We start from the raw sequence: 27,089 nt of genomic DNA on the forward strand, positions 1-27,089 counted from the left end.
AGGCCCCGTAGACCCTTCGTATATGGGGTCTAAATGTAGCCTAGCTAACAATATATTGAGAAATAAATGATCGATCTTTCTTACTGATGCCTGGTGTTCCTTTTTATAAGATTTTATCTGTAATTGATTCTTCAATCTTTTCCCTTTAGATAGTGGAGAGATAAGGTGAGGTAGTTGAAATAATATAGGATCTTATGAGATAATTGAGGCTGTTGAGAGATAGTATGACCCATAGTGAATTTTATCCCCAACATATGTGAACTTTGTTACATATAGAAAGAATCATTGGCATTTGGCGGATATATAATAGAGGGCTTCTTTTTTAAAATTAATTACCAGAGGAGCTCATATAGTTATTTGAAGTTTTTACCACACAAATATATCATAATTAGTTATGTTTTGCTTAATCTAAATCATTAAGTTAACTATTTCCTATCAACCTAATTTCATGGATTTTAACCTTATTTCTGTCTTTAACCTATTATATATTTTAGTTAAATATTTCATGCGTTAAATTTTATTTGTTGAGAAAAATTTGAATTCACACGTGAGTGAAATATGATCATTTCCTATAGACTAATAGTAAACTTTAATTTTAAGGTAATTGACGATATAACATTTTGACCTCCACATTAATGCTTGATATCCCTAGCTAGTTAAATCATACCATGTATTGGTGACATATATAATTGTTATCAGCATTTGATTGGTTAATTTGCATATTATTCTAATCGATCCTTTACCTATAATTTCTTATTGGGAATTGGAGGTTCAAAATCTAGACCTATTTATTATGGAAAGAATGTTTTGGTTTGGTTGAATGGACAGCTAGGCCATTCCTCTTGGTCAGACTATATGCACCCTATTTGGTACCTATCCATGTGCAAAGTATTTAGGGCCATGGCCTGACCGGGAAAATAAATGTTCCTCCCTATTATTTAAGGGGGAAATTAAGTGTTACATTTTACATGTCACATCATCCTAAGGGACAATGAGGTGGAGATTAAGATAGAGATGGAAATGATCTTATTTTTGAATTGAAGTGCGAAAAAATAGAATTCATTTAGATTTGAAATTTCAAAGGTACATTTTATTTGAGAACGTAATTTTTAAAAATATAATTATATAAGCGTTTGATAAAATCAAAAATTTGTCGATTTATTTTAAAAGATGTATATAATAATAATAATCTGCCGGAATAAATGTGAGTTCTTGATCCCAAAAAAAAATCACATTATATACATGCACCTTTGACCACGTCGATACAAGCACTCGACAGCTTGCATATATTTATAATATGCTTCGGATCCCCACTAAATATGCATTTCCGGGTCAATCATATGATCGTACCATTGACCAATATATATATATATATATATATATATGTATATATATATATATATATATACAATTATAAAATTACAGAAAATAATTATTAATTATTATGATGAGAATGTATTTCTTAAGAAACAAGCATAAAAAAAAGTTTGGTGTGTGAGAGGTAACATGGACTGGACCACAAGCCTTCATTAAAAATAAGGAAATATCATATAAAATTATTAATTTCGCTACCCAACTTGTTGGGAGAAATTCTAAGAAAAGGATATCTAGGTGACCCACTACTGCTAAACCCTTCCCATGTGTCTGGTTTTGTTATAAATATCTTTGAAAACATTTTGTGATGATTTGGTAAATCTAAATAAATTTATTAAATTGGATTTTATTTTCAGAAAAAGAAAAAAAAAAAAAAAAAAAAGAAGTGAAATTTTAGTCATTTTTAGAGAGCACTTAAGTCTCTTTTATATTGAAGCCTCCCTCAAACCACTTTCCTCTACAACACACACAAAAGAGAGAGAGAGAGAGAGAGAGAGAGAAGAGAAGAGAAGGTTGAAGGAGGTTTCTGGGTTTCTTTCTACTACTGCAACTAGAGGAGGCATCCAAAGGGATCGCATTGATCCCAAGTTTCAACTCTCCCTCAATTTTCCAATTTTGGATCATGCTATCCCTTTGGATTCCTCCTTTGGTAGCTTCTACTTTCCTTGCAGAACTATGCTACATAGCCTCTTCTTCATGCATGATCACACCTATACATATATATATCCTGCAGCCACTCATCCCAGAGAAGCTAGAGCTCATGACCACCTCTAATTCAAGTAAGTCATTGATATCGCTAATTCTCTCTCTCTCTATATATATGCAACATTCTTAGCCTTTTTTCTAGCTTTCAACTCATCACCAAAAACCCACCTTAATTTGCATGAATTTTAGATTTTGTTTTCTTCTTCACAATTAAGTTTCTTATACCAAAGATCACCATACTGCATATTTGCATATTTTTCAACATATCTAGCATCATTCTGGTTTATTTTCTTGTATATGGATGAAATCATAACTTTATTCAAAACCCAAAACCTAATATGAACATATTATTGGGTCTGATTTTAGAGGAACATGGCTCAACCCTAGAAAACGAAGATCCGCTCCAAGAGGTGAGTTGATCTCTCAGTATTGTTTGTTTACAGTTGCCAAAAAAAAGAAAAAAAAAAAGGCAAATTTTACTTCAACATTTATTCCTTAATAGTTAAATAACATGTAATTAAAGTAAAACAACTTATCTTTGGTGAAACTCAAAAACATCTTTTGCTGTTAATTAAATTTAGAGATCTATATATATAGTTTAGTCTTAATTTCTCCAACTTTAATTTGGTTAAACTGTTAAGGATCTTCTGCAGTTATACAAGCAAATTAACACATTTTTAGGTACTTGTGTTGTTGTGTCTGATGGTAAAAATAACTTGTTTTTATCAGTTCTTGTATTTCATGAACAGATTTTCGTTTTCTCAAACTATAGTGCTTCTGTTCACAATATCATGATTTGACAGAGAGCAAAGTGGAAGCTAGCTAGCTATTAGCAACCATAGCAAATAAAACAGTGATGGGTAGTAAAGACTTTCAATTTTCTAGATACGTAAACTGACAATCTATCTCATTTGCAGAAACTTTTTGATCATTACATACTTCCAACATTTTGATTCACCTTTTAGAAAAGTAACTTTTTTTTTTTTTTTTTTTTTTCCTGCAAATGATTCAAACATAACATATATTTGACCAACTACCACTAACATTATAGTTTTTTAGTTTACATTATTGAATAATGTTATTTTTTACGCTCATTTTATATGTTACGTTAGTGCATTACTTTTTTGACAAGGACTAGAACTAGAGGGGAGTTGGATGAAAGGTAAATAGGTAATTGAGGAGACTAGCTCGCATTGCCACACATATGGTGGCCCTAGCTGAGGCAAGAGCCCAAATCACATGCTTTTAAGGACTTTAATTAGAATCCAAGGTTGTAAAAGATGGTACTATATATTTAAGAAGTTCCTTTTTTTTTTTTTTCTTTCTACTTTGGGCCTCACATTGAGTGTCCTAAAGGGCAAAGGAATCATGTACATGCATGTGATGAGACCTTTAAAAAAAAAAAAAAAAAAAGCCCTTTGAACATTGCTCTAATTTTGAAATAAAGGTTCTTTATATAAGGCATATCCCTCGTACGTAGCACATGAACCCAACATACTTCAAATCTCACCCACCCATATGATCTCTTCTTCTTTTTTCACATGGCCCCAACCTACAATCTCCTTCCGTTTTAATTTATTACTTATTCCAGGCATTGATTCATGCCTCTTTGATGAATTATGATAAAGGTACCCTCAAATAAGGAACAACATACACAAGGCACGGAGTGGGGCTTCCAACAAATTTTAAATTACCCTTCAATATATATTATAATGTTAATGCCCAACCATAGCTTAATTAGTACATGGACAATCATCATTAGATATTGAATTATGTTACTCTTACACTAATGCATTTCTTATACTCATTTTACACCGAATTACGTGACATATTTTAAGTGATATATATATAAAACTAATATGAAAAGTCATTTAAAACACGTCAAGTCAGTCATGACATGTTTTAGAATCATACTAAATATTGACCGTGCATGCCTATTAGCCCAATGGGATAAAGATGGGATGGAGGTATAGTAATTAGTGTTACTCTTGATATTAAACAACCAAATCTCTTACTGATATAGAAACCAAACTCCTTCTAGCTAGGTTTCTTTTTTGTGTCGGACTTAATTAATTAGTAGAACAAATGATAAAATGTAATGGGACACAGTTTTTCTCACAGAAAATTCTTTTAATTTAATCTATCAAATGGCATGACCTCATCATAATCTGTAGTGAATTTTTATTTTATTTTTTCTATGTTTCCTTCAACAAACAAACATGGTCCAAATGTCATAAGCTCATAATCTAGATCTGGTGTTTGATAAATAGATGTTTTGAGTGTTGATCAGCATCGCTGCTAGCTAGCTGCTAAATTTGTGGTACGACTGGTTCGATTAGAACATGCCAAATCAGACTTCGGTCTGGTAGGCATGATTGAAGGCTATATGTACTGGAAAAGGCAACACCAAAATCTTTCTTTTTTTACGAAAAGGATTTTCATGAGATTTTTATGCATCTTTGGTCTCCATAAAACCCAAGAAACGTACAGTAAAGAAAAAGGATAACCAAAAACAAAAAAGAGGGGGCCATATTATATACGAATTCGACCAATTAAAGGCCTGATTGCGATTGATGCATTAATTAATTATTTTGCATATATAATTCTTTACATGTTTGCTTGATTCTTAGGATCCCAGTATTATATGCATCTCACTTTTGTTTTTAGAGTCTAACATATAGAAGAAAGAAATTATGTTAACCTTGTCATTGGACTAATTAATTCCACTTTAAGATACTATGGTATTTTACATTCTTTAATTCTTTGATGGGCATAGTTTAGATCTCTTTTTTTAAAAAAAGTTAAAACAGAAGATTACGTTAATCATTCAATAAATATGACAAATTTAAGAGTATCATATACAGAGGATGTTAAATCACTAAAAAAAGATGAATTTTAATTATTTAATTAATATTTTTGTGGAATTCCTCATGTGTTGGCTCAAGCTCTCTTTCAACAAGTTAAGTTGGGCTTAACACGTAAAATATTTAACTGAAATTTAGGATTTAAGTGTAAATTCATGATTAATCGAACTCATCATGACCTCTGCACTGATACTATATACTATATGGGCAAAATGTAGTGAAAATTTTGCTTTTGTCAACAAATTAGAGAGCAAAAAAAAGAAAGTCCTTGACTTAGGAAGAAAAAAGGGCAAGATATGATAAGTTGTCCTAGTGGAGTTCTTCAACTCTTGAAGGAAATTATGAGGGGATTGAAATGTTAGAAAGAAGATGGGGTCCTAATTAGCTGAGAATGAAGAATTGTTGGACACTAGAATGTACAAATTTTTCTTCAAATGCGAAATATGTCGTCCAAATGTCTCCCTCTTCAACTACAGAGCCTTTTGGAAGGACACATGCTGCCAAAAGAAAACCAAACACATTATCCTTTTCATGTCAATGAAAGATCGGATGCCTCTTGCTTGGGGACAAAATACCCTTGACTTGCGTCCAAATTCAAACCTTCCCTTTCTTTAAAATTACACTTGGATGGTGAAACTCAATTTAATCGTAACCATTAATTAGATGGCCGGCGGGGCTCATCAATCTCCCCAAACAGGTGTTCGGATAGTTTGAAACCTATTCGGGCATGTGGACCTTATTAGGGTCTCTCTCAGTTACCGCTATATATGATTGTAATACATTAATTGCAAGGAACTCCAGTCCATCATATATCTTTTTTTTTTTTTAATCTTTTTTTTTCCCTACACAATACAGGAAAAGGTTAAGGGAAAAAGGATTACAAACTAGTGCTATGAATCTTTGAGGCTTTCCAGAAAGAAAAGAAGTTGAGCTGTGAAATAATATCCCTGATAATAGGCTCATTAATTCTCCACCAATTATGAGATAAGCCCATGGTAATTTTGTTGTGCAAGCAACAATCACCTTGCCTTTATATATCATCACTTACACTTAGGATAGAAGTGAGATAAAAAGTAAGTTAATTTAAATTCAGCACATAATGACTACGGTATAAAGTGGTGATTTGTTGAAGCAAATATCAATTGTATCTTTTGATTAGACAAAGGCTAATTGGGCCAGCCAAAATGTTGGGGGCTTGGGGTAGCAAGAATCCCTGATTTTATGGTGTATGCACCATTTGTGGGTTTAAACAATGGAAAGGAAAGAAATGTACGTTCGTTGTAGTGAGTCTTTTCCTAAGTTCAAAAATGATCTACTTGGCCACTCTGCAATTTCATTATATTGTATTTGACTAACTTGGCTACCATATCTACCCACCTCTTTTGAGGGGAAATGATTATGATTTTGTGGGAGAGCAAAGCAACTCCACGCCCACGGTCAGAGACCCAGAGCCAATGAAGCCCCACCTAACATTATTATGTTTCTAAGATTACCAAGATTTAGATCATCTTCATGGTTTCTAGAACTTCAAAGCTTTTCCACACCTACGTATCCCCCATGTTTTGTTTAATCATATTTGTTTTATCTCGATTCTAAAAATGTTAGAACATTAATTAAATTATTAAATTTATTATTTCGTATTTAAATTTCAAGAGAAACTAATTACAAAATCTCCGAAATATCAAAATATCAATCTCCACAATACTTCTATCGATCTAACCATATCTCAAATATCACAATCAACCACAATGCTTCTATGCCTGCATCTAATCAATGCAATGATCGCACATAACTTTGTAGAATCTCTACACAATGACTTGATTACATAAACTCTCTAATTCACTATATAAATTTTGAGTATATGGAGAGAATGCATATAAATTTATCAGTTTCCTTAGAGGGGATCGAGCTCCAATGATATCTGAGCTACTATGATTAATTATGTTTCTATGTCTTTTAAGGATCTAATATGATTTGCGCAAGTTTTTTTTTTTTTTTTTTTTTTTGAGAAATTGAGTATTTCATTGAATAAAATTGTAATGAATGGAGCATATAAACTCCATCAACATTCACAAAATAGAGCTGATTGCTCCATCAAAACAATATCACTAATACAATTTGGAGTAGTATCCCTCCATATCCTATCACTGATATCTGTTGTCGCCGCTTTTGCAAGCCGGTGTGCCGCCTCATTTGCATTTCGATAAACAAAATTACATCTCCAACTGGAAAAGGATCGTAAAATTCGCCTTGTGTCATCTATTAGGTGTCCGAAACGACTCCATGTACTCGTAGGAGAGTTGACTGCTTCCACAATTTGTTTCGCATCACCTTCTAGATGTATATTTTGTATTCCAAGATCCCTTCCAAGGCAAACTGCAAGATATGTGGCTAATGCTTCTCCCGTTGTCGGCTCCAATAAACCCAATGTAGTTTTACTTATAGCCGCAATAACCTGCCCATTTTCTCCTCTAATCATGACACCAATCCCCACTCGTTCATGTAATTTATCAGTAGCCACATCCCAATTTATCTTATACCAACCTTGAGGCGGGGCTAGCCACTTCTTCTCATGATCAATGTTCTCCACCCCTCTTTTATTTAGATTCAACTCATTTGCTTGTTTGAACTCCTCGGCCTGCTCTTCAGTCTTGCGGAGAAGAACATTTGGGTGAATAAATATTCCTTCATGGACCCATTTATTCCTCCTAAACCAAACCTGACGGGCTAACTGCACAAATAAGCCAAAATCAGCTACTCCACTTCTTTTTAGAATATATTCTACCGTCTCCATGAAATTTTCACCCTCTATAACACACTTCTGGAATATTCTTTTGCTACTGCCCCATACATCCATGGCTGCTGGGCAGCCCCACAAAGCATGATAAACGGTTTCCGGTTCCTTCTCACAAATTGGACACCAAGACTCAATCACAACCTTTTGTCTAAGGAGATTATCCTTTGTTGGCAATAGATTGTGACAAGCTCTCCAAAGAAAATTTTTGGCTGCATTTGGGATTGTTAGTCTCCAAAGAGTTTTCCACAAAATACTCTCCTTTGTCTTCAAAGAGCCTTCCGGACTCCCCCTCGTCTCCATCTCTTTCGCAAGGTGATAGGCGCTCTTTACCGAAAACATTCCATTGTTTGAGCACCGCCATATTTGGACATCTAGTTGATTTGTTTGGCTTATAGGGATAGAGATAATAGCAGCTCTTTCCTCCTCAGTGAAAATACTTTTCAACAAATCTTGGTTCCATCCACACTTTCCATTGTCAAAGAGCTCACTTACCTTACTACTCGGGTCCAACACCCTCGGTGGGGATTGGATTCGATAAGTTGAAGAAATTGGGATCCAGCTATCCCCCCATATATTAATTGATTGGCCATTACCCACTCTCCAGAAGAGACCATCTTTAAGTAGTTCTTTGGCGTCTTGAATACTTCTCCATGCAAAAGAAGGCTTCGTCCCCAATTTTGCATCCATAAAAGAGCAATGAGGATAGTATTTAGCCTTTAAAATTTTTGCTGTTAAACTCTCTGGGGACTTCAATAATCTCTAGCATTGTTTCGCCAACAGAGCTTTGTTAAACATGACAAATCACGAAAACCCATGCCCCCACATTCTTTGGACAACCCCATTTTACTCCATTTCATCCAATGTATCTGCGAGCTATTTTCTTGATTTCCCCACCAAAACTTCTGCATCATGGAATTTATTTCGGAACACAATCCTTTGGGGATAAGGAACATACTCATGGTGTATGTTGGAATGGCCTGGATCACGGCTTTTAGCAATATCTCCCTCCCAGCTTGTGACAACAATTTTAGCTTCCAATCACCCAGTCGCCTCCCCACTTTGTCTTTTATGCTATTAAAAGCTTGTTTGCGAGACTTACCAACAAGAGCTGGCAACCCAAGATACTTGTCGTATCTCTGCGTGGACTGAATCCCAGACAGTCTCAAAATTTCCTCCTTTGTGACTACCGGTGTATTGCGGCTGAAAAACAGGGAGGTTTTTTCTTGGTTTAGTCTCTGTCCAGATGCTTTCTTATAAATGGTTAGGATCTTAGTCATCCGTCGCCAATATAATGGAGTAGCTTTACAAAATAACAGACTATCGTGCGCAAGTTATTCTTTTGCGATGTATTGATTTAATCGCTATTTTGGGGATACGCAACTAAGCTACGATTTGAAACTAATAAGTGCTTATTACTATCAGCTTAAGGAGTAATGTTATATATGTCAATGATGTTGTTTGATAGTATTTATTTGGATGCTCTAGGTGCTTGATATTTAATGATATTAGTGGATAAAAATAAATAAATAAATTATTAGCCAAACTTCCATTGCTTAACTACTATTAAAAGTATACTAGTAACCCTCTAAATTAATTATTTAATAACTAAATAATTTGGGGGCGTTTCAATTATACTAACAACTCACTCTTTACAATTTTTTACTTTGGATGTAAGACTTAATTATTCATACGCCGACATTTTTTTAGTTTAAAGTGTATCTCAAGCATACAGTACTTTTAAAAAATATTAATTAAATGATTAAATTTATATTTTTATCAATTTAAAATTTTGTAATAAATAGTAATTTAACATGTTATCAGAGCTAAATGTTATAAGTTCAAACTTTATCGCAATCATTCACCTCATTATAGAGTGAGATGGGCATCTCCTCTTTTACTATATATGGTTAAAATGGGAAGAGAGGTTGCCGGAACGGCCCAAAAGGGAAACTGATAAGGTTTAAAAATTTTGTTCTTGCTTTCACAGAGAGATAGAGAGGGAGGCCATGACTAGAAAAGATATGCGGGAGAGAGCTCAATTATGTAAACGTACGAACAGACAGCAATGAAACAATGTTGCTAAACAATTCTGTCCTGTTCAATTGTTGGACATATATATATGACAACCAAACAATACTAAAACAAAAAACAGAATAGCAGACGGTCGTAGCCCAACCAAATTAAACACGAAATATATATATATAGATCCTGATTGGAATCAAAAAAAATTATCACATAGTTCCAATAATCTCTTGTTGGGATTGATTTTCTACATGTAAAACGTGGACCCAGATGCCTTTCATGCACACCTTTGCGTGCAGCAGATACCAGACACAAGGTCTTGTCCACTCGGGGCCATTCTATTATCGACCTACCTATACAACAATTCCCTACTGTTTCAAAACACTACTATCGATTTTAGACAAAATTGTGAATATATAGTACTGATGGTTTGAAAGTGTCTTTAAAACATATTGAAAATATGAATTTTTTTTCACCTTTTTAAATTATAGATAAAAATATGTATTTTTTTTAAAAAAAAATGCACGATTTATTAAGATATAATGAAAGGATTGGGCCAAATACATGTTTATAGAGGCCCATTGAGTCAGGCTATGGGCTGCTCTTCTTCAACAATACAATGGTGAAGAATCTTTGTAGACTTTAACAACCTGGTTCAGTCCTGCAGATAATAGTTTCTTTTTCATAAGCTTTTTCGTGTCTTCCTAAGTTTTATACGACAAAGATTTGCAGCCCATATATAGATATTTGGGGCCTGAACAGAAAAACTTTGAACTACACGTTTATGTCCGTAAAGCTTGAAGATCGGCCCGGACCGGCCCATTATCTAGTTATTCTGCGTGCCAGCTGCTTCAATACTGAAGAAGCCCCAAACAAGCGTAGTGAGGTACTGGTTGCTCATTCAATCTTACTCTGCAAATCGATTATGGCTGAAATTCACACTCTCAGGTTCAAACTCTCTTTTTCTCTCTTAGTTCTTCCCTATGCCCTAACCCTGATCTCAAACCCCACGTCCTCTCTCTCAACCGGGTTTGGCTTCGATCCAGTTCCAATCTATCGAACCCCAACCACCAACCTCAACTTCGATTCCCGAACTGCCCTCTTTGGCTACGCCGACATGGTTGCCGTCAACAATGGCATGCGGTGCGTGAAGCTCACACGGCCGTCGATCTCGAGATTCGGGCTTCTCATGCGCGATGAATCGTTCAAGTTCCTTGACGGAAATCATCCGACGTCGTTCTCAACGGAGCTCTCGTTCTCGATCTTCCCCGTAAACGGCGACGGCGACGGCCTTGTTCTCGACTTCGTTCCCAGCGGATGTTGGTCAAAATGGTTGACTACTGGAGGTTCGTTTGCGCTCTCCGAAGAGAACAGGTTTCTGTCCGTCGGATTTGATGCGAAAATGGACGGCAATGTAGGTGATTCGAATGCCAGCTACGTGAGAATCAATGTGAACGGCGTCGTTTCCTCTTCGAGTTTGGTGCTAAGCAACGGCGACAACAATGGATTGAAATCTTGGATCGACTACGATGCGAGCTCGAAGCGACTGGAAGTTAGGCTCGCCAAATACGGGGACGCGAGGCCGTACAATCCGATCATGGCGCGTGCGGTCGATTTGGCCGAAATGTGGATGGACGACGACGTGCGCGTGGGCATAGCTTCTCGGAACGGGATGGTGTGTTCGTGGAGGTTTAGGGTGCGAAAGTTTCCGAATTCGATTCACACGCTGCCGGTGGATCCGCGGAGTTATGTGGGTAAGGAGGAGCGTGGTGAGCGCGTGAGGCTGGAGAGGAGGAGAGTGCGTCCGTTGTCAGTGGCCGGATGTTTGATTTTCGCGACGGTGTGTGGGGCTTCGGTGGCTTTTGTGGTGCTGTTTCTATCGGTGATCTTTTTCAAGAAGCACGCGGCGGAGCATCCGGTGTACGCTGTGGAGTTCGGGTACGAGAAGGTTGCCGTGGATGTTGAGAAAAATAGAGAGGGCTTCAAGAATTCCATTATTGTCTCAGCCACCGCTTCGTGATCCTGCTCGTCCGCAATTTCTGGCCACATTTTCTTGGGTGTGCCATGGGGGAACACTTGGAATAAATTAAGGTATGGCCGGGCATGAAATTGGTTGTGGGATTTTGTGTTTCTGTTGTGTTTGTTGATAGAAACTAACGTTGGCAGAGCTAGAACTAAATTCTGTAACATATAACAATTGTACTAGAATGAACTATGATGTACTTGGTTTGCACAGCTGACTTGCCGGAAGTGTTGTCGGAGAAAATCTTATAAAGCAGGTTTTGAGAAAAATAGTAAGGTGAGGATTCAAACTTCTATTTAGGGGGAAAGAGGTGATGAAGCATTTTGGGCTACGTGGCACCTTTGGATTGGGGGTAGTAATTCGAAATTATGAGTCTCTCAATTCTCTCTTTTATTGTCTCTTAAATAACATTTAGGTTGTAGGCATATGTGTTTTGTTCTTATAATAAAACACCATCGTTGAGTTCTTTCAAATCTGGACGTGAGATGCATCATTATACATTGTAAAACACTTACCAAATATCCTTATTTGTGAGTTCTAGAATAAAGGTAGAGTTCAAACTCCATGTTTCTTATTTCTTATGTTTATGTTTTTCCAACAATATATTAGACATCTCTTAGTGGGGTGTAAAATGTCATCGATAGGCAAATACTATTTAATTACTGTAAATGCTATTTCAGTACCAACGATTTAATAAAGTCGTTGTTAGCAGAAGACCCGTGATTCCGTGAATTTTCTTTGCATTAATTAATTGTGACATATTTTCTTTGCATTAATTAATTGAACTTTGAAGCAACGATATGAATTCAACTCCGCCAGCCTATGGGTCCAATGGCATATCTTGTGTCCCTCCCTATAGGTTATGGATCCATATATAACTTCATCTCCTTAATTAAAGCATTTGAGTCCTTTGCAAATGTGTTGTTTGGATCCGGAAATTCTATGCATTCTGGTATCCTTTCTTCCACCTCTTACATACTCATAACTCATTAATCCAAATTCATGTATTAAATGGTTTTTTTATTTATTTTTTATTTTTTCTAATTGAATAAGAAAAATGATTACAAGAGATGATCATTTTCATTAATCCAAATTCATGTATTAAATGGTTTTTTTATTTTTTTATTTATTTTTCTAATTGAATAAGAAAAATGATTACAAGAGATGATCATTTTCATTTATAATCTTAAAGGAAGAGAGAGTGGGTAATCTTAATAACGTAAAGGGGGTGGATCGACTCTCCTACAACAGACCCAAGACGAAATACAATAGTAAAAAATACATTAAAAAGTAGAAATTAAGTCAAACAAATGATCTGGTGGCTGTTTTTAACTTACAATGATTTTTAGTAAGGAATGAAAGGTGAGGTTACAGTTGTAATTTCGTGTGGATAGTATACATGACTTTCGTATTTACCCCAAGTTCGATTCTTGAATTTGCTTAAAAAATAAATAATAAATTGTGTGATTCGTGTTCTATGCCAATATGCAATGCAAAGAGTTGTGATGTTAAGGCTAGAAACCTATTGAAAATAAGGGTTGAATATAAATTTGTTCCGTATGATTTATTACTTTATCCAAAAGTTTGTAGGGTTTTCCAAAGTAACAAATTTTATCGACTTGCTTTTCTATCAACTTCTTGTTGAAGAACTAATCGAATTTTTATCGCAAATGCATATAACTTGTAAAATATTGTCACGTGTACATTCTTACTACATCAGCATATTCTTTAAAACCAAAAATAAAAGTAAATAAATAAATAATTTAAGATATAAACAATAAAAAGGTGGAAGGAGGTGGTGCCAACGACTAACTCCCACCCCACCCTCAAGGAGGTATTTATGTGGAAACTCTAATCCCACAAAGCTGGATGCGGGATGAGGAGTCCCTTGTAGTTTTTAAATTAAAAAACATATATATAATTTTTTTTTCACATTTGTTTACACTCATGGTCTACCACGTTAGTTTAAAAAATTTTTCAAATTAATTTGTGTAGCACTTTCCGATCATGTCTCGTAAATATCGTTAGGTCCGTGCCTCTATTTCACCTAGCCAAGATGATGATGAAGTGGGCAGAGTGTAGTATTAGCAACTTTAGAAGATATTCTCTTTGTTTTTGGACCATTATAAGATATCGTATCTCCATAGATGGGGCCAAGTATCGGTTGGGGCTTGGATTTTTATATGAGGAATGGTAAAAACGAGAATCAATGATTAAAATAAAGTTAGTAATATAGTAAGGGAATGTCTCGGAATCCACGTCACATGGCGGTTGATCAATGATCGTTGTCAAAGAAAATAAATCAAAAGTCAAAAATAAGTCAGAAAAATTTGGCAGAATATCTAACTGATGTTACGTTAACCTTCACCTAAAACACATTGGAAATAAATTACGCAACTTCTGTAGAAAATTCTATGCAACTAGTATTCATAGAAGAATTTCCACACGTCAATGAGTCATTTATGTATGGAGATTTGAAATACCAAGTTTCATCCAAATTATGGTAAGAGAGAAATTTATTTAATTCAGTTTATGAATTTGATATTAATCTTAAGGATATTTGTTATGAAATGTTAATCTTTTAAAAAATGTATATGATAATTACATACTCTAAAAATAAATGTCAATTTAATAAACTGAGAAACCTTGTCCTAACCTAAAATAAGACGTACTATAAAGAGATTAATCATCACTTTTTTCCGTAGTTGTAATATTAGTTATTTACTATTTTGAGAAAAAATCATACTTCCTTCGTAATCATAAAAATAAAGTTTGTTGTTATAATAGTTAGAATATTACATATTTTTCGTATATATTATAATTATGCTGATATCAAATATTATCTATTTATGGGTTAATTGTAATAAAATCTTGAGATTGTAATCAAATCAATGAGATTTAATTACAATAATTGTATTTAAATATTACCCTATAAATAGAGACATTTGTATTGTAGACAAATCAAGTTAATGAGTACAATGTAGCCCTTATGGGTACTCCTAGTAGTGGACGTAGGTGTCTAACACCGAACCATCTGTAAGTTCTCTGTGTTCATTCTTTTTCTTGCTTCCGCTCAATATTCTCACATCATCATTATCTCAACATTGGTATCAGAGCTTAAGTTTACCAATAAGTCTCGGCCTAACAGTCCATGGGAGAAACAGGTTGTCGTTACTCCGACCCAGGGCCCGATGTGTGAGGAGGAGATATCCCACATCGGTTGTAGAAGGGGCTGATAATCACTTTATAAGTGTGAGAGAAAGCCTCACTTCTTGAATTAGAATATATGAAAAATATATTCTAACAATAATGAAACAATTTCACAATGACGAAACTATTAATATACCAAGAGGAGGCATAGCCCCCTTTGTTTTCGGTATTATTTTTTTACTTTATATATATAAATTTGAATTTATATGCATTTCTAAGCTTAAAAACTAGACCGGACCCGGGATCCCATCAAAAACAAGTTTAACTTCTCATTTATAGTTTGGTCCCTCCAAATGAGAAATTATAATTTCATCCCTGGTTACTCATATACGTGAGGTTATCTTCCACCCAAACTTTATTCTTGATTTGTTTTAAGTTGTTTAACTTCTCCTTTGACTATTTAGGCATCCCATTATGGCACATAAAGTCATCTAAAACACCATGGAAACAAAGAGTACCATATCTCCTGCGAAAAATCTTAAAATATTTCGCTTTATCGATCAATCATTTACCCCACGGAAAAAGCGTGATTTTATTATTAATAATTTAATATCCCATTTTCGTATAAAAAAATAATAGAATATATCCTCTTCATATTAAAAGATGCAACAGCCAATCAATTTGGCAAGTGTAGTACGTACTGTCCTTAACATGCCGTGGAATTGATTTATCATAATTACTAAACCCCCTTCTTTGAAATCCAAATTCCAAATGGACTAACGAATATAAAATTAGTCACCATATCGACTAAAGTTCATATAATGCAATCTTTTTTATTTTGTCTTTGTCGTCATTTTTGATTGATTTCACAACGCTTTTAATTTTGTTGGGTCATTATGGAAGAACCTTTTTATAGCACTGAAAAAAATAAAAGAAATCGATGAATAAAGCAATCTTAGTACTTACAAAAGTTGGTGGGAATGTTTTTTTTTTGAAGATGGTGTAATAATTAAAGGTGGCTACCAAATAGTGACAAACAAAAAAAAGAAAAAGAAAAATTACACTTTATTTTCTTAAAGTTTTGTGCAATTTTCAATTCATTCTCTAGTATTTTAATTTTTGCAATGCACTTTCTTTAATTTGCAATGTTTTTTTAATTCGATTAATATTATCTCAAAATTTTCATATTGCACATAATTTTTTTTTTTTTAATAAAAAAAAATTAGCGGTGCAAAAATTGCCAAATGGCCAAATGGGTGGCTACGACCACGAGATTTTTTTTTTAATTTATATATATATGGGCTATATGAGAATTTTGAGATAGCATTGGTCGAATTGAAAAAAAATTTAAATTTAGAGGGATGCATTACAAAAATTAAAATATTAAAGATTGAATTGAAAATTGCTTTAAACTTTGGATGGGTAAAGTGTACTTTTCCTGACAAAAAAAAAGGTAACCTTTAATCTTTTATTAGCTATAAGAAAGTTGTTGCATTGTGCCGGGCAGGCTCTATAATAAATTTCAAGTAATATAATTTTATATTCATGTTTTGATACGTTTTGAACTTGACATATAAACACAAATTGATACTCATAATTTTAAATCCTCAGAAAAAGAAAAAAGAAAATGAGAAGACATAATATCGCCTTTTATGCTTTAAAATTTATAGAGCTCGTGCTGGATGGTGGAGAGTGAGAAGAAGTGAAGAACCCTTTGTAATTGAATTTATTTATTTATTTGTTTGTTTTTATATCTTTTTCTCATCAATTAAAAAAAAAAAAAAAAAAAAAAGACACGAATCATATGCTACTTTGACAAGACGGGGGAGTCCAATTGTTTCTCATTTATTTATTCATACAATAATTAAAATATAAAATGATAGTAATGTAAAGACAATGGTGATGGTGCACTCACTTTTATTTTTATTTGTTTATCTTTTTTCTTTTGGTTAACAAATTAATTAAAAAGAAAGAAAGATGCAATAATTGGTGGGAGCCCATTTAAAACTTTGATCTGGACTGATCCTTCAATATAAGACTTAAGTGAACATTGGTGTCAAAAAAAAAAAAAAAAAAAAAAAAAAAACATTGGTGCTGGTGGGCTTAATTCTCTACTCCTCTCCCAAAAACAGGACAAGCTTGTCGATGTCCCACGTGGCACCTTATTAATCCACAAGCACCATTAAAACTCCCTGTGACCCAAATTGCATATCAACCATCATTTGTAAACAAACAAAAGAAAATATTGGATTAGAATCCCCTTCAATTTATTTTGAATTGAAAAATATTTATTTTATGGTAAGAAATTTTAGAGTTATAAATGAAATATTTGTCCCATTAACAACAAAATAATAATAAAAAAAATTATTTTATATTAAAAAAATATAAAATAAAATAATAAAATAATAAAGAGTGGTTTGCCACTCCATTGGGGGTGGCTGGACTACCCCAATTGGGGGCTAGGTGGCTTTGGCCACCCCCAAAGGGCCATGGGATGGCCGACCACTCCTTATTTTTTATTATTTTATTTTATATTTTTTTAATATGAAATAATATTTTATTATTATTATTTTGTTAGTGAGTCGTGTGTTTCATTTGTAACTATAAGATTTATAAAAAAAAAATCATAACTATAAACTAGATATTCTTTAGTCCAAGTCTAACATGACCTAAAGATATTCTTTAGTTCTGAAAATATCACCGTTTGTCCTTGCTCATATTATGAGTTAAAATATCTTTATTTTTTTTAAAAAAAAATTAATGTAGTTAATTATTTAATAAATAAGTAGTTCATACTTCATTCTTAAAAATTGTAAGTATTTAAAAATGCCTATTTTTTGTCAAATGCTTTCCGAAATGAAATTATTTATACAATTTTATTTAAGAACGTGCAAAATTGAAGGGTGAAGCAAACGGTCCAAACTCTTAATTTTCATTTACGCGGAACGAACACAACAAAGTCAGTAAACGCACAACATATGCATGATACTGATGGCTGTTAGCCAATATATATAAAAAGATAAAAGTAATTATAAATATTTTATTTTATAAATTATTTATTGATATTTTTATATTGAAAAGAGAAAAAGGAAAATAAATGCCATTTGCACGAAACTCCATTGGTGCCACTTCCACGTACGAAAAAAAGAAGAGAGGAAAAATCAGACTCCAACCAAGTTGGGTCGTTCTCTTTGGGATTCGCATCGGCAGGCTAAAAAGAAGCAGAATTAAATGTTTCTAAAAAAGTGAGCTGGGTCTGAGAGATTCGCTGGTTGTAACTATACAGAATTGCTGTATAAAAGCGGGTTAAGAGAGCAGCGATTCGATACGCTGGCTGTGAGCTGTATACTCGAAGAAGAGGAGGAAGAGAGCGCGGCGCTCTTCGGGGGACGAGAACCGAGCATGGAAGGCGGCGAAGCAGATTCTCTTCATGGCAAAGTGCGGGATGAGGATCAGTTGGCCGTGGACATCCCAGAAACGGCTCATCAGATCAGCAAAGGTTTCCCATTTGTCTTACTTTATCTTCCATTGTCGTTTTCCTTTTTCTTTTCTTTTTTTTCTTCTTCTTCTTCTATTTGAGGTTGTTATGGCATTTACTGGCGTATATGGTATCTGGGTTGTGAAAAATGGATTTATATGGTATCTGGGTTTGGCGGGTATTGCTTGTACGGTATTTGGGGTTCTGAAAGTGATTTTATTTTGGGTGAGATACTGAGATGGGTAAATGGTTTATCATTCTTCGGAGCAAGAGAGGATTGATTGATTTTTATTTGAATCATTACTTTTATGCTGACAGAGCCTGAAGACGTGTTGTGTGTTTCGTTTGTTATAAAAACATTTGGGCCTTTAGTTTCAAAAACAATTTTACTTTATTGTATCAATTCTGTCAATTATGGTCTGCCATGCTTTGCTATGTTTGATACCACCTCTGCAATCTTGAAACTCTTCCCGGCCGCAAATATCTAAGGAAGAGGAAATTTTGTATCTTGGTAATCTGTTAGGATAAAGAATTTCAATTTCCATAAGTTAGTGATGTTGAATTTTATGTTTTTTGGAGCTCATTTCACTTTTTTTAATTTTTATTTATTTATTATTATTTTTTATGAATGTACAGATTCATGGTTTCAAGTGGGGTTCGTCCTAACTACTGGTATCAACAGTGCTTATGTACTGGGATATTCTGGGACTATCATGGTTCCTCTGGGTTGGATATATGGTGTGGTTGGTTTGATAGCTGCCACCGCTATATCTTTGTATGCAAATGCTCTTATTGCCAAGCTTCATGAATTTGGGGGGAAGAGGCATATCAGATACAGAGATCTTGCCGGATATATATATGGTATGAGCAAAAAGGAAAAGAGCAGAGGAGAATTAATTGGATCCGTTTTCTCAAAAACATCTTATTTGATTTGTTAGTTTGTCTTATTTTCTAACATTGCTTTGTTTGTTGGGGTTGTCTCAAGGGCAGGCAGGAAAGCTTATTCTCTTACATGGGGATTGCAATATGTCAACCTTTTCATGATTAACACTGGGTTTATCATTTTGGCTGGCTCGGCTCTGAAGGTAAGATCATAGAATAAACAGGGCCCTTTTTCAATCAGATTAGCATATTCCGAGAAATCAAGTTGTCTGCAACTGGAACATTTTTTTTTTATATTCTTTATCCTTAAAAAAACAGCAGTTTGCAGTAAAGGAAAGATTCCTTTTTCTTTTTTTTTTTTTCCTTCCTGTTAAGTAATCTTCCATCATATTCAGATAATATGCTGCCTCATTCTATTTTACAATAGCTTTGCATCTGGTAGTCACTGTCGAGCTATTTGAATGAGATTAAGCTAAATACATGACAACTTGACGAGGCACTTTTCACTTTCTGTATCCCATGGGCGTTATAGTGTGCTTCATGACCATAGCCCCCTCTTCCTTCTAGTTACAAATTTATATATGATTAAAATATTTATATATAAATATATAGTTAAAAGATTTATGTATTTATGGTTAAGTATTTATATATAGCTAAAAAAAATTTCTTAAAATATTTATATGCAGTTAAGTATATATATTTTTCAGCCTAAAAATTAAGTTTGACCCTTATCAAAATTAGACTTAGCCCTTTATTAATATTTTGGCCCCTCCTAATCAGAAATTCTAGTTTTGTCCCACATCGGTTAAGAATATCGTCTTCGTGAATTGTAGTAAGTCCATAGATGTAATGATTAAAGTTGTCAGATTTTTTTCTTAACCTTTTGGTCTATGCATTTGCTGTGCAGGCTGTATATGTTCTTTTTAGGGATGACCATGTCTTGAAGCTTCCCTACTGTATTGTCATAGCTGGGTTTGTGTGTGCATTGTTTGCCATAGGGATACCCCATTTGTCAGCACTGAGGATTTGGCTGGGATTTTCAACGTTCTTCAGCCTGGTTTATATCATCATAGCATTTGTGCTGTCGGTTAAAGATGGTGTGCTTTGTTGTTTTATTCAGAATTGTGCTTGCTATTTTGAAGTTTATTAAGATAATATTATACACTCTTTCCTTTATGTTCCAAGGGACACAAAATACCAAATAATATACATGCTAGTACATAGAACTAGGTTCTTAGGCTGGCACCTTTCATCTGTCATTTTCTCATCTTGGCCAGTTCAACTTAATAGTAATTTTCTAGTCTCAAATTTGCATTTACAGTCTCGAATTTGCATTGATATTGTGTGTGTTGTAGGAATCGGAGCACCAGCTAGGGATTATGACATTCCAGGAACAACAACTTCCAAAATCTTCACAACAATAGGGGCAACTGCCAATCTTGTTTTCGCATTCAATACTGGAATGCTTCCAGAAATACAGGTAGGCCAGGAGTTCAGATCCTTGATTTCTCGATAAATAAGAGAAATTTTAATGGTCTCGTCTGCATAAATAATGTCTTGTGATTCATGTTTTATAACTTTTGGAAGTTTCTTCCTTTATGTGGTCTATGGTCATGAATAGTTGCCATTTTGATACCTTTCGGGGGAAACCATAATTTTATGAATCCTCTTGTTGCTTTTCAAAAATAAGAAAATCAGAGCTGTTGGTGTGCTTCAGCTGATTATATCACTCGCATAACATTTCCCAAGCGTATGTATCATTTTGCAGAATGAGAAACTTCACGTATGTTTCAAAAAAGAAATGTTTTGTTTCCATCTTTTGCCCATCTCCTATCCATCTTCGTATAGGGACGAATCCACCATTGAAAATGTGGGGCCCAATGTGAGTCCCACATATTCAATGATGGATTTACAAAAGAGATGGACATGAGATGGGTTATAAATGTACGTGTAACCTTTCTCATTTCAAAAATCATTTAAGAAGTTGGTCAAATTGGATGTCCGTCTGCATTTAGCTTAAACTCATAAGTATCCTTCCATTTCATGAACATGGGGCTTTTTAAACATCTTTCCAAGTTTCAAAACTTTATATTAAAAGCCATTAAGTCACCTCTGATTGGTAATAGCTGTAGTTGCATTCTATTCGACAGCCAGAATAGGCATGCCATGTGTATCCATCTCTTTCTGTATTTTACTCTTTAGCTCTGCCTTCAAAACTCACTCTTTATCTGCAATGTTCTTGCAGGCAACGGTGAGGAAGCCTGTTGTTGACAACATGTTAAAAGCTTTGTACTTCCAGTTCACAGCGGGGGTTTTACCAATGTATGCTGTTACTTTTGTTGGGTACTGGGCCTATGGATCTTCTACATCGTCTTACTTGCTCAACAATGTCACGGGTTCAGTTTGGGTTAAGACAATGGCCAATATAGCTGCCTTCCTGCAAACAGTCATCGCTTTGCATGTACTTTTCTATGATTCTCCATTTCGCTTTTAAAAAATTTGTTATCATTTCCTTATGAGAAATGCTATTGAAGAGACTCCTATATAATTGCCATATAACTGAAATGACATGGCTATAAAAAAGTTTATTAACACGTCATTCCAGTTGTATGATAGTCGTATAATAGTCTACTAAACAACATTACTCTTTTCTTTTTGTTACACTAACCTAATATACGTGTTATCTGCTGCTTGAAGATATTTGCAAGTCCAATGTATGAGTTTTTGGATACCAAGTATGGGATTAAAGGAAGTGCACTGTCATTGCGCAACTTGTCATTCAGAATTGTTGTAAGAGGTGGCTACCTCGCTATTACCACGCTAGTGGCAGCTCTTCTGCCGTTCCTCGGAGATTTCATGAGCCTCACCGGGGCAATCAGCACGTTTCCTTTGACTTTTATCCTTGCAAACCACATGTATCTAGTGGCAAAGAAGAACAAACTCACTTCTTTACAGAAGCTTTGGCATTGGCTCAATGTTTGTTTCTTTGGCTGTATGTCCGTTGCAGCAGCAATTGCAGCCCTGAGGCTCATTGCCGTAGATTCCAAAACATACCATGTTTTTGCAGATTTATGATGAAGCCTTTTCTTCTAGTATTCCTTTTCTTCTTCTCTCTTTTTATTTTTTATTTAAATTTTTCCCATGATTGTAATTTTCCCAATCCAGATTTTGGGGTTACATTGTTTTATTAGGCTTAAAGCTTCAAGCATAGAATAATGTATGCCCTATTTATTTAAATACGATTCTTGTCCCGTTTGTTAGGCTTAAAGCATTTCACCGTCAATGCATGTCATAGATCAAACCATGTAATTTTTATCTCTATTTCTCTTCTTCCATATCTTGTCTCTTTCTCTTCTTCCATCTCTTTAGTTTATGACAAGTTTCTTCATGCTATCCGAGCAAAATACCTTATTTCCTGTGAGAGTCCATTTACACCTTCCCTCTCTCTCTCTCTCTCCCTCTCTCTCTTGAACAGATATTTCTTTCCATCTGTTGAATTTAAAATTTTCGATAGACAATTTAAAAAGAGAAAGAAATACCCCAGTCGTTTAAGCAATTTAATTTTAGTTTCAAAGATTCATTTAATTCTCTACCTAAAAGAAAATCAATTTAAGCACCATGTTGCACAAGGCACAATATTTATCACGATGAGAAGTACTTGTTTATCATACCAATTCATTGAAACAGTGACAAGTTCCATTAATGAATAACAGTACTAAATGCTGCATATAGTCAGAAAGTTAATTCATGAATTGTAAGGGAGGAACTTATGTCAAAACCAACAGAGACTAAAGCATGTGCTGCATCCATCGTTTATACCTTGGCAAACAGTAACAGCAAAAAGTCAAAGTTCCTACACCATTGAATCATAAACCGCAAAAGCTATTTCAACAAAATACAAAAACCACTCTGTAACATTCAACCAAATTCACAATATCTTCATTCCCCAACTAATCATATAAAAGGGCCATTTCCAAAAAAAGAGTTTCTTGATTTTTCTAAACCTCCTCCCCCTACACCCCCCAAGAAGAAGATGAAGAGAAAATTCCTCAGCCTTCCAGAAGAAAAATGTCTTTTTTGTAGAGTCCCATCCATCACAAAACTTAATGAAATCTGCAATCATTCAGAAACAAAATCATATAAATCCCCTCATCAGTAAATACTTTAATCATCACAGGACAAGGAAACTATAAATGACAACGTTTTTATAGCATACAAGTCAGAAAAGGACAAACCTGCAAAAGAAAGGTGTCAATGGGAAGGCGGGGAAGAAAAGGTAATAAGTCAAGCTAACCTATAAAAGACTCCAAAGGATCATTACTCTGGAGAGCGAGGTTCCTTCTTATTCCTTAACCTTCTTTTGGAAGGGGGTAGAAACAGGAAGGTTCAGTCAAAGATTTTACAACTGGTTGTTGTTATCATCATTAATGTGAGACACATATTTTGTCTTTGTTTAACAAATTGTGCTTTTGGTATATTGCTGTTAATGCGATAAATTCACCCTGAAGGAATTTCTGTTCCTGTTTAAATTCGAATTAAACACCATTCAAGCACCAATGCATAGTCTCACTTATAACGAAAACTAAGCTCAAAAAATCAGCATTGTGCAGAACAAAATATACTGTCACCATAGTTTAAACAAAAGCTACCCAGAGGAAAGTCATACGATACAAGTCTGCTTGTATTAAGAGAGACCAGCTCTCAATTTCAGAAAATAATTTACATCCTATTTGTATTTGACAATCGACAGAAACTCTGTTTTCATGAAACATAAAATATCCTTGCTCCTTCAGTAGTAACATAAGGGTGAAAATTTGTTCTAGTCATACTTGAGTAAACAGAAAATCCAAACTACTATAAAAACATATCTTACCTTGTGTGGTGTCATCCAGACACCAACTTTACAACGATGCAGATGAAGTTTAGCAGTATGAGAGGAACTCTTAAGTACTGGGTTGCATAAATGAGACCTATTAGTTGCCCCTTAAATGATTTGGTCTTGCCCCCTGAGAATTCTGAGAAGCTCAACCCTCTATGTGCCAGGAAGCGGTCCTCATTTAATATTGCCAATGCATTTGCAAGAAGTAGACATCCCTCCAATAATGTCCACAAACCCATTTTCCTGTATGATGAAATAGTTATTATGCAAAACCATAATGGACTTCAATTTGAAGGCAATCTTCACCCTGGCCTTCATCCCTCTTGTATTTTATACATAAAACTGCTAGAGAAGAGGATGGCAAAATATCTTCTCCGCATCCATTTAACAGACATGACAGAAAGGACATGAATCCTAACATTGTTTATTTTGACAACACATTCTTTACAGGTGATACAAGTGGATGATGTCAAAGTTGCAAAGTGCGCACATAAAAGCCCAAAGGCAACTTCAGCAATATAGCAGTATGAATACAGCTGCCAAGTTGTCACTCCACCCTCCATAAATCAGTTCAAATACATGCTGTAGACATGAGATGATAGGAATTGTGTACTCATCATGGTGTCATGCAAATGCACTAGTTAAGCATGTTTCTCCATTGGATGCAGAAGAGTTCAGAAACAAATTTGACCATTTAACTAGGGTTGAGCGTTGGTCGTTAATGTCGGTTTTGGTATAAAATTTTTATTTTTGCCTTTCAAACCGACAATGTCGGTTATTTCACCGACTTTTTTTTTTTTTTTTTTGATAAGTAGTTATTTCACCGACTTATTCCGTCAAATTTTATTTTATTTCGCATTTCGAACTGAATGGCAGTCGGTAAAGTTGGTGTCAGTCGGAAGTTGGTAAAGTCGGTGTCGGTAATGTCGGTATGTGGAAAAGTGGCAAATTTGTTGGTAAAGTCGGTTTGGTTAAAACCTCTTCTGCCTACTGAACCGAAAAATTCGGAATACAAAGAATCATGCCGTCTATTGTCCGCCATCTAGTCGGTAACGGTCGGTGTCGGTCGAAATCCGTCGAAAGTCGGTTAATCGGTAATTTGCTCAGCCCTACATTTAACCCGTAAAACACACAATAAACTCACATTTTAGCATGGGTAACTTGTATAGTTCCTGAATTTCCTAAACTTCATGTACTGAAAAATATCACATTCTCCCGGTGCCAGGACCAAACTCATTTCTGAATTAAACTAAACGGACCAATAGAACATTTGTTTTTCTCAAAGATGTGAGGAAATAAGAAATCTGTCCATATTCATAATCAGACTGCTCACCATTATACCTATCACGTAATTACTCCTTATCATTTGACATTGTATCAAAAAACAAATGTAACCCATTTTCTATCCTTTCGTATATGATTGTGCTGCAAAAGTAAGCATTCGGAAACCCAGTTCTAAAGATGTACATTTTCCAAAAACCAAATAAATCCTTAACGAAAATGGGTATCAATTTAGCATTCACAAAACCAGTTCTAAAGATGTGCATTTTCCAAAAATGATCCCTAACGAAAATGGGTATCAACCTTCCTTCCTTACCTTTTTTTTTTTTTTTTTTTTTCAAATCCCAGCAATTCGATCGCCACAACACAAAAAGAATAACCCAATTGCGAGATACACAAATATGAGCGAAATCTGCACACCAAATCGAAAACCCGATGCGAATCATGGAAATCATGTAATAGTCTGAAAATCTCAAACTTTACGAAGCTACAAGATTAATAGATGAATCTAAAATTTATGGAATTAGGGACAGAATAGGAAATTTATTTGTTGCTCACCTGATTACAGAAAAAGCTTTGAAGTCGCGGAGTATGGAGCAGAGGCTTCACCGAAACCAGAAAAGGGCAGTAGAACATGCCCTTTCTTTTTGTTGTAAAACTAAGGCCGCGTTTGGTTACTGTCGTAAAATTAAAATGTGTTTTCTACTTCAGAGGAAACAACATGGATGGAAGCGGTATTTTGTCGGTTGAAGGTGTTTTTATTTTTCTCCATCCTAAAATTAAAATGTGTTTTCTATTAGACTATTACAGAGGAAAGAGCGTGGGTGGATATTTTGTCGGTTGAAGGTTTTTTTTTTTTTTAATAAATATAAAAATTATATTTTTATTTTAAAACTATTTAATAATTAATGTGACCCTCTAAACTAATTCTTAATTAGATCAAATAATTGTTAAAAAAAAAAAACCCAAAGTCTGGAGATAAAAATTATGATATATAATATCTCTTATATTAATGTGAAAAGTAATGTTATATACCACATTAATATTCGACAAGTATTTAATTATGTTATTTGACACTGCAATGTTAGTATAATGAAATACTTGTATAATATTGGTGACATGATAAGAACTTCTTCATTTCAACAAAATAGATAATATCAACTTGATAATTATAATTTAAACTTAGTACATCTAACAATATACATGATATCACGTTATTTAAATTTGTTAATAAACATGTCAATATTAACTTTATGTACATAATTAAATGCACCAATTTTAAATTAAAATGGAATGAAAAAAATCATTTTCTTAGGTAGCATTATATATATATATATATATATATATATATGATCGAAACTCAAAAGGTATGAAAAAGCTTGGAGAGGGATAGAAAAATTATTTCCTCGGCTCAACTCAATCGTGGCTTGAGTTATTGCTGTGTATAAATATAAATATAACTCTTGTGCACATATTACAAGTAATCAGCAATTAAAAATAAAGATTACAATATTCCAAAATAAGGCAGATTTCCACTCATATTCTCGATCAGCAGTAGTTGGCTGCAGATTTTCTGCATCAATCTTGCCATCTTGCCTTCCAGAAGAGGGAGTTGACCATTGCCACCATTTTTG

General features: G+C 34.4%; 3 protein-coding genes across 3 annotated transcripts; 2 read left to right on the forward strand and 1 right to left on the reverse strand.

Annotated features, from left to right (window-relative positions):
• The first annotated feature begins 10,510 nt into the window (after window positions 1-10,510).
• Window positions 10,511-11,995, forward strand: LOC132187378 (L-type lectin-domain containing receptor kinase IV.3). The gene has a single exon (XM_059601673.2). The coding sequence runs from the start codon at window positions 10,547-10,549 to the stop codon at window positions 11,780-11,782; it is 1,236 nt and encodes a 411-aa protein (XP_059457656.2). The 5' UTR covers window positions 10,511-10,546; the 3' UTR covers window positions 11,783-11,995.
• A 6,055-nt stretch (window positions 11,996-18,050) lies between these two features.
• On the forward strand, window positions 18,051-22,566 carry PROT1 (proline transporter 1). Its single transcript, XM_059602559.2, has 7 exons — window positions 18,051-18,434; window positions 19,050-19,274; window positions 19,404-19,498; window positions 20,203-20,392; window positions 20,651-20,775; window positions 21,541-21,756; window positions 21,993-22,566. The coding sequence occupies exons 1-7, from the start codon at window positions 18,338-18,340 to the stop codon at window positions 22,368-22,370; spliced, it is 1,326 nt and encodes a 441-aa protein (XP_059458542.2). The 5' UTR covers window positions 18,051-18,337; the 3' UTR covers window positions 22,371-22,566.
• Window positions 22,567-23,024: 458 nt separating this feature from the next.
• Window positions 23,025-26,160, reverse strand: LOC148585164 (uncharacterized). The gene is made up of 3 exons (XM_088517916.1): window positions 26,014-26,160; window positions 24,169-24,417; window positions 23,025-23,408 (listed from the first exon to the last, which is right to left on the reverse strand). The coding sequence occupies exon 2, from the start codon at window positions 24,411-24,413 to the stop codon at window positions 24,180-24,182; it is 234 nt and encodes a 77-aa protein (XP_088374042.1). The 5' UTR covers window positions 24,414-24,417; window positions 26,014-26,160; the 3' UTR covers window positions 23,025-23,408; window positions 24,169-24,179.
• Window positions 26,161-27,089: the final 929 nt, after the last annotated feature.

This window comes from Corylus avellana, chromosome 6, assembly GCF_965113065.1.
Source record: "Corylus avellana chromosome 6, dhCorAvel1.hap1.2, whole genome shotgun sequence".
NCBI lineage: Eukaryota > Viridiplantae > Streptophyta > Magnoliopsida > Fagales > Betulaceae > Corylus > Corylus avellana.

Coding starts and splice junctions, on each gene's coding strand:
- PROT1 (XM_059602559.2), top strand. CDS start 18,338: ATGGAAGGCGGCGAAGCAGATTCTCTTCATGGCAAAGTGCGGGATGAG. Junction 19,275..19,403: donor TCTTGCCGGATATATATATG/GTATGAGCAAAA, acceptor TCTCAAGGGCAG/GCAGGAAAGCTTATTCTCTT. Junction 20,393..20,650: donor TGTGCTGTCGGTTAAAGATG/GTGTGCTTTGTT, acceptor TGTGTGTTGTAG/GAATCGGAGCACCAGCTAGG.
- LOC132187378 (XM_059601673.2), top strand. CDS start 10,547: ATGTCCGTAAAGCTTGAAGATCGGCCCGGACCGGCCCATTATCTAGTT.
- LOC148585164 (XM_088517916.1), bottom strand. CDS start 24,413: ATGGGTTTGTGGACATTATTGGAGGGATGTCTACTTCTTGCAAATGCA.